This window comes from Sciurus carolinensis, chromosome 5 (genome assembly GCF_902686445.1).
Source record: "Sciurus carolinensis chromosome 5, mSciCar1.2, whole genome shotgun sequence".
Lineage (NCBI taxonomy): Eukaryota > Metazoa > Chordata > Mammalia > Rodentia > Sciuridae > Sciurus > Sciurus carolinensis.
The window spans coordinates 10,324,769-10,341,291 of record NC_062217.1 but is presented as its reverse complement, the minus strand read 5'-3'; the positions used below and the strand labels follow the sequence as shown (position 1 = coordinate 10,341,291).

Here is a 16,523-nt window from a genome sequence, read left to right as displayed (position 1 = left end):
AAAAGCAAAAAGCTTTAAACAATAAAAAGAACATGGAGATTAGTTTTATTACTTTAGGATGGAAAAGAAAATGAGTTCAAAATAATTATAGAGCACATGTGAAGAACTGGTTGGTTCTAACCACACCAAGATAGGTCAAAAGGCATCACAGACAAACAGGAATAACAAACACTGCCCATGAGAGAATATTTGCAGCATATACAGTAACCAAGGGATTAATATTCAGAAAAAAGATACACACACACACAGAAGTGTGACTGGCAGAATCAGACCTGGCAGAGCCATGGGATACAGAGGGAACTGGCAGTCATGAGAGGATTTCAGACAGCCTGGGGTATGTGACTGTGAGAGTGACTCACACCTGAGGAGACGCTCATTCTATTGGGATGACCTGCTAAAGCGATGGCTTCCTAACTCCACCCCATCCTGCTCCTCACAGAAGAAGCCCTTCCCAGACCCCCTTTACCTATACGACTGTAAATAAAGAGGAGGTGGGCTTCTCCATCTTGTTAGAGGCCAGATCTTGGCATGGCCCAATCTGTCACACACCCTTTGATTTAAAAACATAATTGGCTCCTGTGTTTATTTAATTAAATAAATTTCTTTGTGATTAATCAACATCCAGCACCGTCCTCCAACAGAAACCCTTTCCCTCGCCCACACGGGACGTGGCAGAGTCCCCCTTACAGTGTGTGTATTTTTTACATATATCTCAATCACTGCAGTTATTGAATTAAAAAATGACAAACTAGTCTTTGGAAAATCATGTAAAGTGAATGGCTGGGTGAGTCACAAAGAAGACGGGCCATCAGCACAAGAGGAAGTGCCCCCTTAGTTACAGAGGTGTGAAGTTAAGGCCAAGGGCTCCACCATTCACTCATCAGAGGATCAGAATCTTAAAAGCCAAACAGTATCAAGTATCAGCAAGAATGTAAGCACATAGGCGCTCTCAACCACTCTGCTTGGAAGGGTAAATTAGTGTGGTTTTCCTATAGTGCAGGGGTCTGCAAGTTTGTCCTTAATGGCCCACACAGTGCAAAGGCTTTGAGGGTCATAAGGCAATATCAAGGATATAATGTGAGTACTTATTTTTAAAAAATCATTTAAAAAATGTAGAAAATGTTTGTAGCTTACAGGCTGTAGCATACAGGTGGTGGGCCAGATTTGGTATCTGAATTTGCAGATTTCCTGGTACAGAGCAATTTGGGTAGGATCCAGGACCCAAGTATTCTACGCTCTGGCACAGAGCCTAGAGACTCTCATGTGAGTGGACACAGCGTATGAATACATGTATTGTAGCACTGAAGAGTGAGACTTTGGAAAACAGCTTAAATATTCATCAGGGAAGAAATGCATAAAGAAGTATGGCATACAGTAGAATGAATCTGACATCACCCTAGGTACACACAGGACCACATGACTGGTGGGATTCTACACCATGTACAACCGGAAGAATGAGAAATTACACTCCATGTATGTATGATGTGTCAAAGTGCATTCTACTGTCATGTATAACTAATTAACGAAAAAAGAAGAATGGCATATTTAATCTCTAGGCAAGTATGAGATTATATCTACTAATGACTGAAATGACTTCATGCATATTTAGATAAAAAGATCTCTAAAGCAATATGCCGTTAAAAATCTGCAGACTATATGTAGTTTTATACCATCTATTCTAAAAATCACTGCTACTGATGATCTGTAAGGAGGGAAACATGGCCTGGCTTGTCCTCAGTGTGAAGAAGGGCCTTAGAGAAGCCATCAGTGAGAGATTAATATCAATCTTCAAGCTGTATGGTATGAAATGTACTTAGATGATAACCTTTAATTTAAAACACTATATATTTTAATAGGTGCCTATATGTGTGGGAAACTTCGGCTTTTTATTGATTTGCACATATACTTTATGTTTACATTCAACAATGCTGAAGTAGGTAGGAAGGAGCCTTGTCACCACTGGGTATAGTTTAGTTGTTGTTTTCCTTAGTGTTATGCAAAATGGGTTTTCCTAAAGTAAGTTCATTTAGTGAAATACAATTGAAAAACTGAATGATACTCACACTAAATTCATCTGAGTGGTTGCCCAAGAGAAAAAGTCTAAGGAAGGAAGGAAAGAAGGGAGAGAGGGAACTGGTCCAGGAAGGGGCATAAATGCTGGGTTAAACTGATCAACAATGTTTCTGTAAATTAAGAACATCTGAGTTAATGCAATTTTAACATCTTTTAAGGTATAGCTTTAAATGCCCATGTCATCTTATTTAAGCCAAAGGAACTGAGTTTCAGTGGTCACTACTATCACTCTCCTATCATGGATGTCATCATCCTCAGAAACAGGAGGTTAGCTCACGTGTACATGACAGCCTTGGACTCTACTGTGTCTATTGTCCTTGCTTCCAGGAAGGCTATCCAATTCTTCCCAAGTCACTTTTCTAGTGTTCAATTGTTTTAGTCAGCTTTTTTTGCTGTTGTGACTAAAAGACCCAACCAGCACAACTGTAGAGGAGGAAAGGTTTATTTGAGGGCTCACAGTTTCAGAGGTCTTAGTCCATAGAAGGCCAGCTCTGTTCTTCAGGGGTTGAGGTGAGGCGGAACATCATGGAGGAAGCATGTGGCAGAGGGAAGCAGCTCATGTGGTGATCAGAAAGCAGAGAGAGATTCCACTCACCAGATACAAAAATATATTCCATAGCCACGCCTACAATGAGCTATTTCCTCCAGCCACACCCCACCTGCCTCCAGTTACCACTCAGTTAATCCCATCAGTGGTTAATTCACTGATTAGGTCAAGGCTATATCCCAATTATTTCTCCTCCAAACCTTTATGCATTGTCTCACATGTGAGCTTTTGGGAGACACCTCATATCCAAACCATAACACCAATAGAGCTGAAACCTGAATCTAGATTTCTGGACTCCAAATCTATACTCTTGTACTAACTGTATTTATAAGTTGTGCTCATTGACTCCTATCATGCAATTCTCAATTATTGACAGATTTTAAAAAATTGTGCATAAAGTAAATTCATTTTTTAGTTTTAAATCATTTTTTGAAAGTCACAATAAAAATTATCACAGGTGTTTTGGGCAGAGGAAACTCAGGAGAACAAAGAGTGAAATCACATGTGCACATCCAAGCTGTGCTCAGCCGTTGCCTAAGGCTCAGGTTTAGTCAGGGGTCTGAGGATATGGTCACGTGCTCCACAATCAAGTCTTGCTTTTGGCCCGTGAAGGAGATTCAGACTGCCCCAAAAGGCTATGTATGTTTCATTACAGGAGTAATCCCGACAGAATTTCATGTGGAAAAAAATAACTGTTTTACTAAGTAACTTGCTAAGCCATAGTTTCCCTCCCCAACTTTCTCACTGTGTGACTCTGACTTAAGAACCAATCCATATCTGAGTGTGAATGATCAGCAATGTGAATAGTAAATAGTTACGTTATTTTAATAGGAAAGCAATTAGACTGATTACTAGAAAAGAAGTAGAAGAATTTTTCTCACACACAGACAACCTCAATTGAATCTATCCTGCATTTAACCCATGGCTATCTTTAAGCTATCTTTAAGCTATCCCGGTTTTAAACACATAGTAGGGGCTTAGTAGACATCAGTTGAAATCCTGAATGGATGAATGAATGGATGGAAAGGTGAACAAATGACAGAGATTTAAAGGTCCTGGAAAGGAAGATGCAAAGATCCCAGGGGCAGGTATCCCGGGAATACCAGCATGGCCAGCTCTAAGTCTGGAAGTCAACCCTCCCTTCCCACTACCCAGTGTTCTTTGCTTTCCTGAATATTTTTAGTCAATTCCATGTAAAAAAAAAACCAACATTATTTCTACATGATCCCACTATTTGAACTCATGACTTTACACCACATAACAACACATCCAAATAAACTTGCTGATGGACATGTGTTAGTTTTGAAAACCCTTGTCTCTAGGTAGAGAGATAATGAGACATCATCACATTTAGTTCCTCAAGTACTTATTTAATTCAGAGATAGATATTTAGAATGGAAGGGACTTTAGAGGTGACATGCGGTCTGTTTCACTTGAGTGAGTTTTTGGCAAAGGCTGAAGCACACAATTTCCAGTGGCAACTTTAAACTCTGTTATCAAGGGAAGCAGCAAGGAGGTGCAAAACTACAGGTTTAGAGACCACAAATCCTCTGAGTCTACCACATACACTCTGTGTGACATCAGACAGATTACTAAACATCTCTGAGCCTCAGTTCATCATCTAGTGGTTGGGAATTAATGCATGATTTGATTGTCTCAAAGGTCAGGAATAATATTATGAAACATTTTGCCACTCAAGAAAGAGTAGTTGCTTTTCCTTCATCTGATCCTGATAAAGGATAGTATTTGTGTCCCTGACTTGGAACTTTTAACATAATCCTGGAGCATAGGTCTGCGTCTTAAATATGAGCAAATGTGTCATATGGGTATGGACATTTGTTATTAGAAAGACCTGAGAACTGTAGTCTATCATAAGCAGCATTTCATAACTTGCTTTCTTTGTTTTTAATAGAAATACATCAAAGAGAAAAATCTACTTGTCCAACCAAAGCCAATTTTTTCTGGACCTTGGTATTCAATTTTCTTGTGCTGTTACAATATTTGCAGCTCTGTGTTTTAGTTTCTTATATATTCCATTCAGTCGCACTTAGCTCAAATACAACTGTGCTGCTCTCTAATTAGCTGACTGCACCCTGAGGTCTCCAGCTTCTGTCTTCAGCTTAATTACAGCTGTGAAGAGGATGCAGTGAAACTGACGAGAGTGTCTACATGATAAAAAATAATAATGTAGTTTTAGTTTGATCTTTAGAGTACTTTGGTGTGAATATCTGGGGTACTTAAATGGGTGTGCGAATATAAGATTTTCATTTTGTCTCGTCTTGTGTTCCCTCATGCAAACACTTGAACTAGATAGAGATAATCTTTTTTTCTTTTTTAAAAAATATTTTGTTTTTAGTTGCAGGTGGACACATACCTTTATTTTATTTTTATGTGGTGCTGAGGATGGAATCCAGGGTCTCAGGCATGCTGGGTGAGCGCTCTACCACAACCCCAGCCCCAGAGATAATTTCCAACTTAACAAATATAAAATCTAGTTCCTGAAGTAGCTCTTTGATCTATAGAGATTTAGAATGGAAGGGATCTTGTCCAACTGGACTCCTCTGCATTTATCCTTTGGTTCTCATTTTGAAATCGATGATAGGTCTAATATCTGTTGATGTTCATCCCATGATGAATTTAAAGATATAATTGAAAAGAAACACTAAACTCACCAGAGTAGCAAACAGATGGTAGAGAATGAAATAGATGGCCACCACAGGTGCCCACATGTGTCCCACAGCATTTAGAGTTTGGTCCATGACGTCTACCCATCCTTCCTGGGTGAGGATCTGGAACATGGACATAAATGCCTACAGAGGAAAAGAATGGAGGGATTATACACCAGTGTTAGGCTTGAATGCAACTGAATCAGACTATGGTGCTCAATGAGGACTTTGATCTCAGTTGTGGTGATCTTATTTGATTGATCAGGAGAAGAATTGTCTGGATGCAACAGATGGGAAGGGCTGGGAACACAGATCATAAAGGCATCATATCAAACTCTTCCATGTGGAAAACGAACTACAATGAATTCATATTAGCCTTGTTGGTGGTAAATACTGTTGAATAAATTAGAAAAAAATCAAGGATCTTTGCTTATCTGCCTTTCATTTTTCCCCCTTTCAGCAAGCTGTTTACCATTCCCAGCAGATTATTTGTTTTTGCTCTGCTGTCAAAAGAAACTTATTTTTTTTATAGTGAATTGCCTTTGATTGTCTACAGCATGTAAAAGAATAAGATAGTACCCATCTATGAAATTATTGCAGCTATCAAATTAAAAATGTGCGACTCTTTAAAAAAAGAAATATTTCTAAATGATTTTGTCATTCTAAGCAACATAACAGACACAGTTTTTATGTGAAAAAACATTTTCAAGGTACAGTTAGGACCACAGAAGTCAAGACCCCCCAAACTAGGGCTTTTCAACAAAAACCAGTCAAGCAATAAGGCTCACACTCTTTCTGCAAAGATCTTTGGCTAGCTCCATTCTGACATGTTTTTCTAATTAAATATAGGATTATATATGCATTTTGACTCATATGTCCTATATGGATTAGTAGTCAATAAATGCTTCTTAATGAAACTTTTTAATCATATCTGAAAAAAGTCAAGAGTTATGGTCTAGTGGCTCTAAAAATAACTTTATACGTGGCAGTGCAAGGAAGACATGAGTTAAACAATCAGGTATTGGGATTCTAAGAAGCAAAGCAAAGTCCAGGCTAATGCTAAGATGAACTGAGGCCAAGATAAAAGACACATTACACTGATAGGATTTTAGAGCCAAAGGGAACCCTGAAAATAGTCTAATCCAATCCTTTCTTTTTGAAGATAAGGAAAGTAAGGTTCAGAGATGATAAGTGATTAGCCCAAAAGTCACTGTATTTATTTGTGGTACTGACAGAAGTAGCACTCAGGCATTATGCTTCCTAAGCAAGTGCTTTCCCAAATATTACGTCCTGTGTTCAGTGAAGTTTTGAATCCACCACTTCCAGGCCTAGTTGTCTCAGTGTGGTTTCTTCTACTAAGGCTAACTGATCTTTCAAGAAGTGGAACTTCCAAAGCTCAGAACACATTGAACCCATTTGAATAAAGGAGCAACTAATTATTAAATGAATCTTGAACTTGGAGATAATCATTTCCCACTTACCCTTTGTCCCTGTATGAAGCATTTAACTTCTCTTTGAATTAATTTTCCCTTAATCTCATTTTCCTCCAAAGTGTTTTTGTTCACAAAAAATGTGGAACATGTTAATATTGATACTTGATCCTGGATCTACCCAGAACCACAATACTCTCCTTGCCAGGATACTTAAGAGGAAGCCATTTTCTAAAAAAAATTAGCTTTAACACATTAAGAAAGTACTTCAGATAATTTCTCAATACATCATTTAACTTCATACAATTATTTTTTCCCTGTATTTTTTTCTATTGAATATTTGTTACATCCAAAGGCAACGAACACAAATTCTTAAGGCGACTTATATTAAGATATCAGATCACTGTATTTTATTCAAAAAAGATGTCAGCAGTGTGAAAGCATGTATATAGTCTAGAATCAACAGCAACTGGTGAAATGTCAAAACTCTCACCAGCGTAAAGCGAACTTTACTAGCCGTAGCTTTATGAAGGGAAGCTTGTAAACCCAACAGATTTATTCCTGGTACTTAAAAACCAAAAATTCAATTCCACCTTTCAGCTATCTTGGACACAAGCTGACTTAATTTGTTTTCATCTATATATTACCTCTTATGACTACTCAGCCATTATGTGTTCAGTAAACACCCAGGAAAGTGCAGCTATGGGATTGTAAAATCTGTTGTGTGAGATAAGCAATGAGGCCCAAAACACTGGGCTTATCCTCTACTCTTCTTGGTATTGCAAACAAACACACAAACAAACAAAAACCAAACTCCTTTTCCTGCAGCTTAACCACCTGGAAGTTCATATTGTGAGGTGCTGTGAATTATATTTGAGAGAAAACTTTATTATAATGGGATTGGTGAGTTCATAACTTCTTAGATCAAATAAACCAACAAAAAGTTTATTAATACTTCTTTTATATCCTGAAAAGCAATTTGTGCTCTTGCTTGATGGGTGCCTTAGTTCTGTTGACATTTTATCCAGAAATTTTAATTCAAATGGTGGTTTATTTGAGAGTGTGCATCAAATATACTTAATGACATATTGTGCATAAGGCCTGTGTTCCTGGAAGAACCTGCCTAGTTGTTTATTCAGACACAGATTATTAGTGGCTGTTGAAAGTTTGATGTGTGGGTTTGAGATGAATTAACACTGGTTTCTTCTCTTGAGAAATTTATACTCCAGAGGGGAAGGAAAAGTTGAACATAACCAGTTATAAAGAAAGAAAAAAAGAAGAAGTATGATACATTAGAGAAATACTGTAAAGCTACCATATTGGATGAATCAAGAACAGATTTGACAACATATTGGTGACTGGCCTCCATGACAGAAGTGAGAAGGGTTTCAATGGTGGAGAAGACAGTGATGGACAGGGGTCTAGGGGAACTTGTTCCTTTCCTTTAAACATTTATATGTTATACCATTTTCCTAACCTTATTTTTCCTTAAGGGTTTCTACCAGGTCTTTATAAATTAAGAAGACCAATCTTTCATCTGTCATATATGTTTAATGTAATTTTCCTATCTATTCATGGCATTTTGAAAAACATAATTTTAAAGTTTCTGTGTGGTCTAATTTGTCATTCCTTTTATTTAAACTGTTTTCATTTTTCTTAAAAAAGATTTGTTTCACTACAAGATTAGACTTAAATTTGCCTATGGTTTTATGTGGTAGTTTTTCCATATCCTTACGGTTTTATGTTGAACATGTCAAATCTGAAACCACCATTTAAATGGGTTTAAGGTTTAAATTTATCTTGGTACAGGTAATGAGATAGAGGGTCATCTTCATTGTTTCTTTACAACAGGCCATCAGTTGATTAATCATTTCCACATTGTCTAGGAAATGTACATTTTAATAACTGATAGGGTTACTATCCCCTCTTCACAACCTGCCATTGTTAGAATTTTCTTAATTATTTTTATGTGATATTTCTCCCAAAACCCTTGTGTTTTACTTATTGGAGTCACATTAGATTATTCAATAAAAATTGACAAGGTTCTCAACTTATTTCCAATTTAGAAAAAGGGCATTTCTTTCCATTTATTAAGTATTCACCTATAATGTTGAACAAAGATTTTTTAAAGCAGTTTCTGCTCATTTCTTGCTAAACTCATGCTTCATTTTCAAAATCTTAGTGAAGGTAATGCCACACGATGGAAACACAGGTTACTGAGGAAACCTTAGCATGGCTTTCTTGACCAGCAGTCTTATGCCTTAGTACCTCAGTTTTGTGCCCCAGAGGCCACCACTTTTAATGTTGTTTTCACCGTGAGGGTGCTAATCCACTTCCATTGGCCCCTCTCAAGGGAAACCTGTCTGTCTTGTTCCATCAAAGCAGAATGGCTCAACACCTCAGTGCGTAAGATGAAGGTATTGGCCCTGCCATTCATTTCCCACCTCCCTGCCTTCCTTTCCCATCTTTTGTCATGCATACATTTAAATCCTCAAGTTTGACCACATTTATATTTTACTTTTCTATCATAATTGGATTCTCTATGCTTCTCTGCACATTGATAAACAATAGATTGTTATTCAACATGTTGATTAAATATTGTACACTGTTGAGCCAGGTAATAGTCTAAGGTCCTTCTTTGCTCCAGTATTATGACAGGTTTGATGCCAGAAGGTCAAAGTTAACTTGAGTTCTTTTCTTACTTTCCTCTAATTGTTTAGAATCTGGCTCAATTCAATTCACATTACTTGGTCACTTGTTTGGTTTTGTTTTCATATGTCCGATTGGGAAAAGAAAGAAATCCTTTCTTCCTTCTACCTCTCCTGCAGATGTTCTCTTTAGAACCTTCAGCTACCCAGAGACTATTTCATTCTCATTTTTGTGGGTATTTTTCTTGGCATTCTCTCACTTCCTGTCCAAAGTTGTCATAATTTCCATTTTTGACTTTCTTATCTAGATCTCTTATTTTCGCCAAATAGAGAATGCTGCTGAAATCGCACTCCCAGTTTGTATGCATGCTGTTTCAGTTTATTTGTTCTTTGCTGATTCAGTTAGTTCAGGGGTTTGCAGGGAGAGAAGTGTTAACCTTCAGCTATTCCTCGGATCCAGGTAGATTCGTGGACTCTACTGCAGTCACAGCCAGTCAGTTCCAGATGTTCCCCTCCTCCAGTCCCTGGCCTCTCTCCAGGTGAGGGTGCAGGCAATGGAGGCCCATGGCTGTGGTCTTCTGAGCAGGGGGAGAGGTCTACTCTGGGGCTCTCATCGCTCCTCTGCCCTGGGCCTCCAGTGCCCTGACAGCTTTGATTTTCTTCTTTTCATTCTGTTCTTCCTAGATTTTTATTGTTGAAGAGAATTCATTTTCAGAAATTATGATATCTTTACTTTCACTCTCAAGTTTTCTTTCCAGCTGGGAAAAATAAAAATGTTGAGTTTATGTTGTCTCTGGAACAAGTGACTTCTACACTGGAGGGGGTTCTTGTCTTTTTCTAGGGTTCTTGTCCTTTTTTAGGGCTCCCCACAGCTGGAGTCCTTTCAGACTGAGGGACAGGAGTGTATGTTTTAGGATTTGCTTTTCTAACTTTATTTCTCCCTAACATCATCTTTGGAAAACAGGGTTAGGGGATGAGCCTACAGGGTTCTTGTTCTTTCTCATCTTCTGTCTCTCTCTCTCTCTGGTTCTGTCTCTGTCTCTTCCTTATTCTCCTTCCTGGGAGCTGGTATTCAAAGAAAATGGTATGAAATTGTAGCCCTTCCTTTGTACAATTATGCTGGTGTCATTTTTTTCAGGCCAATTTCTCTTTTACTCATTTCCTTAGGTTTTAGGCAAGGGAGTCAGCAATTTTGCTCTTTTGCCTTTCAATTCCATACCTATTGGTATAAATACGGATAAACTTTTTTCTTTTTTGTTTCTAAAGACATAACCTCACATTAGACATTCCCATGCAATCACCTGCTTACATGTTGCTCACTGAACCAGGATGAAACTTTAGCCTGTAACTGGTTCAATTTGTATATGAAGCGATCTGGAACAAGCAATGCTACCCTTTCAAGGAAGAACTAAATCAACTAAAAGGGTCTAAAGTGAATTTCAAATGGAAGCTACAGAGAAAAATCACATGTTATCAGCAGGATCTGGAGGCGAGTGAATGAACGGTGATTGGCCGTGTGGCTGAGTAGGGGCAGTGGCAGGAGGGTTATAAACTCACAGTTACACATACATTGATGTTCCAAGGAAGCAAAATCTGAAGGAGCAGAAGTGGGAAAGAAACTGTATTGAGCACAGAGACTGCAATGATTTCTATTTCATGGAGAAAAAAGGTTTTAAAGATCATTTGCTTAGTGAGTTTCTGTTTCTAATTCAAATGCATCATATTCCTTTGTTATAAATGGAGTAAAACTAAGGGCAAGAATGAGAAAGGCGAGGGTAAAAGTCACAGGAGATGTGTGTGAGGAGAGAGCTGTCCCAGGGATGGTGCAGGAGAAGACATTTCTAAAAGCAGAGAATCAGGATCCTTGAGTCACTACAGTAGAGAGATGTAAAATCCACAGGCAGCTCTTCTTGAGCTCCTTTGCGGGTTTCACCTCAATTTTCTAATCTCTAAATGTGGTTGAGCCCCAGCAGGATCCTCAGATCTTCTTCTTATCTCTCAGCACTCACTGACTTTGTTGATATTCTCCATTCTGATGCCTTCACGTACTATCTTCAAACCAATGACGCTGAGATTGAGAGACTGAGATGAAAATAAGCTCTCCAAAGGAGGGGGGAAGGAAGGGGAAGAAGCATGTATATCTATAGGGTCTCTTCTGTTCCATGGGTGGGCCTGGCAACATCTCCTAGTCACACTTCCATCAGGGACACTAGGTCACCATAGTGCTGTGACTGGGGCCAGATCAACACTGACAAAAATCATTTTCCCTACCAAGTCCCAAGAATCCATTTCTGACCCAAAGTCTCTCCAGTAGAAATCTTTATAGTTAAGTGAAGGCAAAGCAAGGGGTATTCTCCAATGATGAAATCGATAGGCTGAAATTATTTTTCCAGAACTTGCAAAGTTGTTATTACTTAATCCCTCCTAAAAAATAACATGGATAACATTTGAAATTTGATGTGTATTTTGGGATTTTAGTATGTGTGGCTATTACTTAGGTTTACACATGATCAAATATTTAGAAAAAGTAGATTTGATAAACACAGTAGGTTATTTCAATATGTAGAAAGTAAAATCTGTAGTGTAGAATTATTTGCAATATGTACTTAGGCTTTGGGTACATGTAAATGCTTGAAGGCATCTACAAAGAGCTTGTAAATCTGAGGACTGGAATGGAAAGGATTAAGGAATAAGAAAAAGATAAAACACTTTCTTTTTGGACTTATTCAAGTGACAGCTTTGTTGACATATATTCACATAACATAAAATTAACATTTTAATGTATATAATTAAGTGGTTTTTCATTTATTTTCAGAGTTGTGCAAGCACTACAACTATCTAATCTAAGAACATTCCAATCATCTCCAAAAGAAAATAGACACCTACCAGTAGCCACTTCACATTCTTTCCTCCTCTGTCATTTGAGAGCCATTAATATACTTACTCTCTCTGGGCATTTACCTACTCTGGACATTTTCTACAAGCAAAATCATTTCATGGACAAGGTTTATCTACATTGTGGCAAGTATCATCACTTCATTTCCCTTTATTACTTGGTAAAATCTCATTGTATAGATATACCATGCTTATCTCTTCATCAGTTTTGAATATCTGGGTTGTTTCCACTTTTTGTCTATCATGAATAATGATGCTCTGAACATTTATTTACCTGTTTTTGTGCAGATATATTTTTGTAAAATTACACTTACTTCGTTTTGTATTATTTGTATTGAAATCCATGTAAAACATGTATTTCTTTAATCTTAAACACATTAACATTTTTGAAATGAGGTAAGGAATACAATTCACAGTACCCATGTACAACTTTGAATTCACAATAGAACTTGCATCTATTTTCTTTATCTTTAGCTGGTTTTAAGAACTCTTTCTGTACCAAAAAAAAAAAAAAATAGCTTTCAAAATGAAATCCATTTGACAACTTATAGAGTAGCTCAACCATTTACTGAGAGCATCCCTGCTGATTCTTACTACCAGACAGACCTAAAATAGCCTTGTCTTGATGGGATTCACTGAGTCCCAAAGTGACATCTCCCTGGGTTTTAATTGCCTTAATTATTCACCTACTCAATCTCCCTGTTTCTTTTTTCCTACACAAATAGCAGTAATTTGTAGAGGAGTTTATCTTCTAAAAACCCAAAGATCTCATGATCCTTTAATATTTTGTTAACTTTTTGTTGCTTTTTTTTGCTATCTAAAACCTTTTATTTAAAACTTACTGAACTATTTAAAGCTTTAACAATACTTAAAATGATATAAGCACATGGTAAATGTTGGACTTAACTAGTGTTGGTATTAGATTTCTAAAATACACGTTGAGTGGCACAATCATAACTGACACGATGAAGATCTTATAGAGGATTGGGGATTGAAAAATCCATTGAAATGGCATTTAGCATATTTAAAAATCTCACAGTAAATAAAATTTCCAGGAGTCACCCCTTCCTGTGGCTGAACTGAATTGTGTACAATGGCATTAGTCCTTTTTTTACTCTAAGCCCCTCTTTATCTGGTGTAGGCAGAATTCCACGGTCTATCAATTCAATTACACTCTTTCTAGCTGTCCAGATTCCATCTCTCTATCTTTTTTTATCAAACTCTCAGGAAAAATGTCAATTCAGGCGAATCCAACTCTCCCTGGCTGTTCCTGCCCCGCCAGCTGCACTGTGGAGGAACTCAGACCACGGGAAAGGGCTTTCTTCCACCACAGCCTCCAGAGGGGTCTCACATGGCCAGGCAGCCCTCTTCATTGACTTTGGAGAGTGCATTACCAGCAGGAGTTTTCCAAACTCCAGGATCTTCTCAAGACTTCTTCACTAGGTCTAACTTCACATACCCCTGTCTTGACTCTCACTCTCAAGATACATCTTTCCAGGAAGGGACAGCAGAAGAACTACACAGGTTAGGATAGAGAGGGAGTGGGACCAGGGTGAGGACTACGATGCTGCCAGTCCCCTGGAATGGTGAGGCAGAGGGTCGAGGAGAAGCTTCTGCCGCCATCTAGATTAAATGGCTGACTGCCTTGGTGGCTCCGGGTAAAACACAGACATCCTGACATCAAGTTTCCTCAAGTTCACAATCATATCGTCATTCTCTGAAGGTTGTTTTGAGAATCAAAATAAAGTGTGCATGAGTATACTGATGGACACTGAAGCACTATACAGATGACATTGTAAATACTAATGTAAAAATCTGTCATAAAGTTAACTGTTCCATAAAAAAAAAAAAAAAAAAACAAACTTCTATTAACTGGTTCAATTTTTGGAATTGCTCTACATATTTGTGACTTAAAATTTTTCATGTCATATATAATGTGATTCTGTTTTTGTAAAGTTCAAAAATTATATAGGGTAAAATACATTTTTAAGGAAATATTTTCTTTAGATACATGATTTTGAAAACTTATCAGTATTTTTTGATGGCATTTCATCAAAAAGTATTTCATCCTAATGTATCTTCTAGCTCTAAGTGTCCCCTATTTTGTGATTTATTAGTCGTTAATGGCAGTCATTCAAGAAACTTTGTTTTTATACAATATTTTTTCCAGTCTGTTCTTCCAGACCAGAGCATACCTATAAACATTATAGAAAAAGGCTATAGTGAATTTTTTGTTACTAACAGACATTATACATTACCCTTTAGTGCTACAACTCATCTGAGTTTTTATGGAATAAATGATATGTCACAGATTTAACAAAGGACCAAGAATAAGGAGATCAGTAAACAAAGAGCTTTGTTCTTTGTTCTAAGTCATTGTATAGACTGGAATCTTACAGCAATGAAACACTGCTGGAATTGTGCAGGGCCCTGTTCTGTAGGCTTAATTATCAGTGACTTTTGATGATAAAGTTCTTGGAACCATATAGGTCTGTGCTTGTGTGAAATCTTTTCAAATTAGAGATCTGTTGAAATAAATGACCTTTGTGTTAATAGAAGAAATGCATTTAAAATATCAATCAATCTCTCTAAAACAATTACTCTATGCCTTATTCCTAGTGATTAGAAAGAAATAAAGTTGAAACTGGTAGTTTCAGTTAATTCTGTAGCTGCCTTTCATATTGGCAAGAAAGACCAAAAATTCTGTGCTTTTTTTTTTGTTTTTTTTGGTCTAAATGAATCTACATTATTTATTTTGCTCTTGTAATTCCCAACATATGATTGTTGCAAAGCATCCTATTCAAATGAATAAAAAGAGAGAGGGGAAAACTGTTTACTGGTCAAATTTTAGATGACTAAGGAAAAGTCGTGCTGAATCTAGACTAATGTAATTGGCCTCGAATGTCAAAATGAGCTTGAACATAATTAGAAGCAAAGCAGACATCAGAACGTTATGCCTATTCCAGCAGCAAATTACTTTAAGTAGAGTCTACACTTACATGTAATTTCAAGAGTAAAAGAAAAAAAAAATGTCAGAAGCTCATTTGCAAAAACCAGTGAATCTTTTTCTAGTTATAAAAATATGGGTAGGGGTACCCAATCGTCTCTTGTTGACCGTACTTTTGGTCACTTTAAATATAATACAATAAATAGCACTGTAGACAAGGTCATGGATTTGTACAGTCTCCAGGATTTCTTTCCATCAAAGATTAAACGATATGAACAGAGACACTGAACCAGGAATAGTATTTGTGTGACTCTTTGTAGCTCCTAAAGCACTGATTTGTCCATTATTTAATGTCATCTCTGCAATTACTCTGTGAGGAAGTTTTGGCAGGTGCTGTAGACCCTACTGCAGATGGAGAACTGAGGTTCAGAGGTCTTCAATGATTAATTCAGTCTAATAAGAAGCAAATGACATTGCTGTGTGTCCAGATTGGCACCTGTTGACATCAAATTCCTGCATTCCTTTCGATGTTGCAGGTAAGAGATATACTAAGATCTAAAATTGTTGATCTACTTCCATTATCTAAATTATGGAAACACACAATACACCTGCCTATTCTAATTAATGTTTTTATATCACCTTTGTGATATATACTAGTATACTGAGTATATATCTGGAACTCCATAGGATGCTCCATTGATTGATGAAAAAATAGATACTTCCAGAACTTTTTGTTCTTGGTTAAAGTAAGCTCTACTCATTAACAATTCTTCACACGAAAAAGACACAACCTTTTCATTTTAATGGCAGTCTAAAATTGTGAAATATATTTTAATAAAATATTTCAGTAATTTAAGACTTAAGTGTTAAAGTTCCTTCATTAAAACACTTATTTTAAAGAAAAATATTAAGATGAACTAAATGAACTTACATTTTTTTCTTTAACAATCTTTCTTGCAGAGCATGATATTTTTAGTTGAAAGGTATACTTCCCACCGATTATGTTAAAATAATTTTGAAATGCAACCATCTAGCTGACAGAACAAACAGGTGTGAAAATGAGACCTGGAGATTTATGCAAATAGGGGACTCCTGAATTAATTTTCTTCATAGAACAGACTGTCAGGTTTCTTGGAGTATTTATGCCCTATTTCTTAATTAGTGATTTTGCTAATGTCAGTCATATTAAATTTTCATAATGTAAATGATGCATTTCATTGGCAAATATGTGCTATAAGATTGCAGACGAAAGTTGATATTTTACTTTTGGTGCAATACTAATTTAGTCACATATACAAAATAGGCTGTTCCTAAAAA

At 36.9% G+C, this 16,523-nt stretch overlaps 1 protein-coding gene across 5 annotated transcripts in view; it reads right to left on the bottom strand.

Moving 5' to 3' along the window:
* The window catches only part of Nalcn (sodium leak channel, non-selective), a 313,879-nt gene that overhangs the window by 114,115 nt on the left and 183,241 nt on the right, over positions 1-16,523 (bottom strand). For all 5 annotated transcript variants that reach the window (XM_047553611.1, XM_047553608.1, XM_047553613.1 and 2 more), the window contains exon 14: positions 5,293-5,430. In XM_047553611.1, the coding sequence (XP_047409567.1) occupies positions 5,293-5,430 (138 nt within the window). The remainder of the gene's footprint in view (positions 1-5,292; positions 5,431-16,523) is intronic.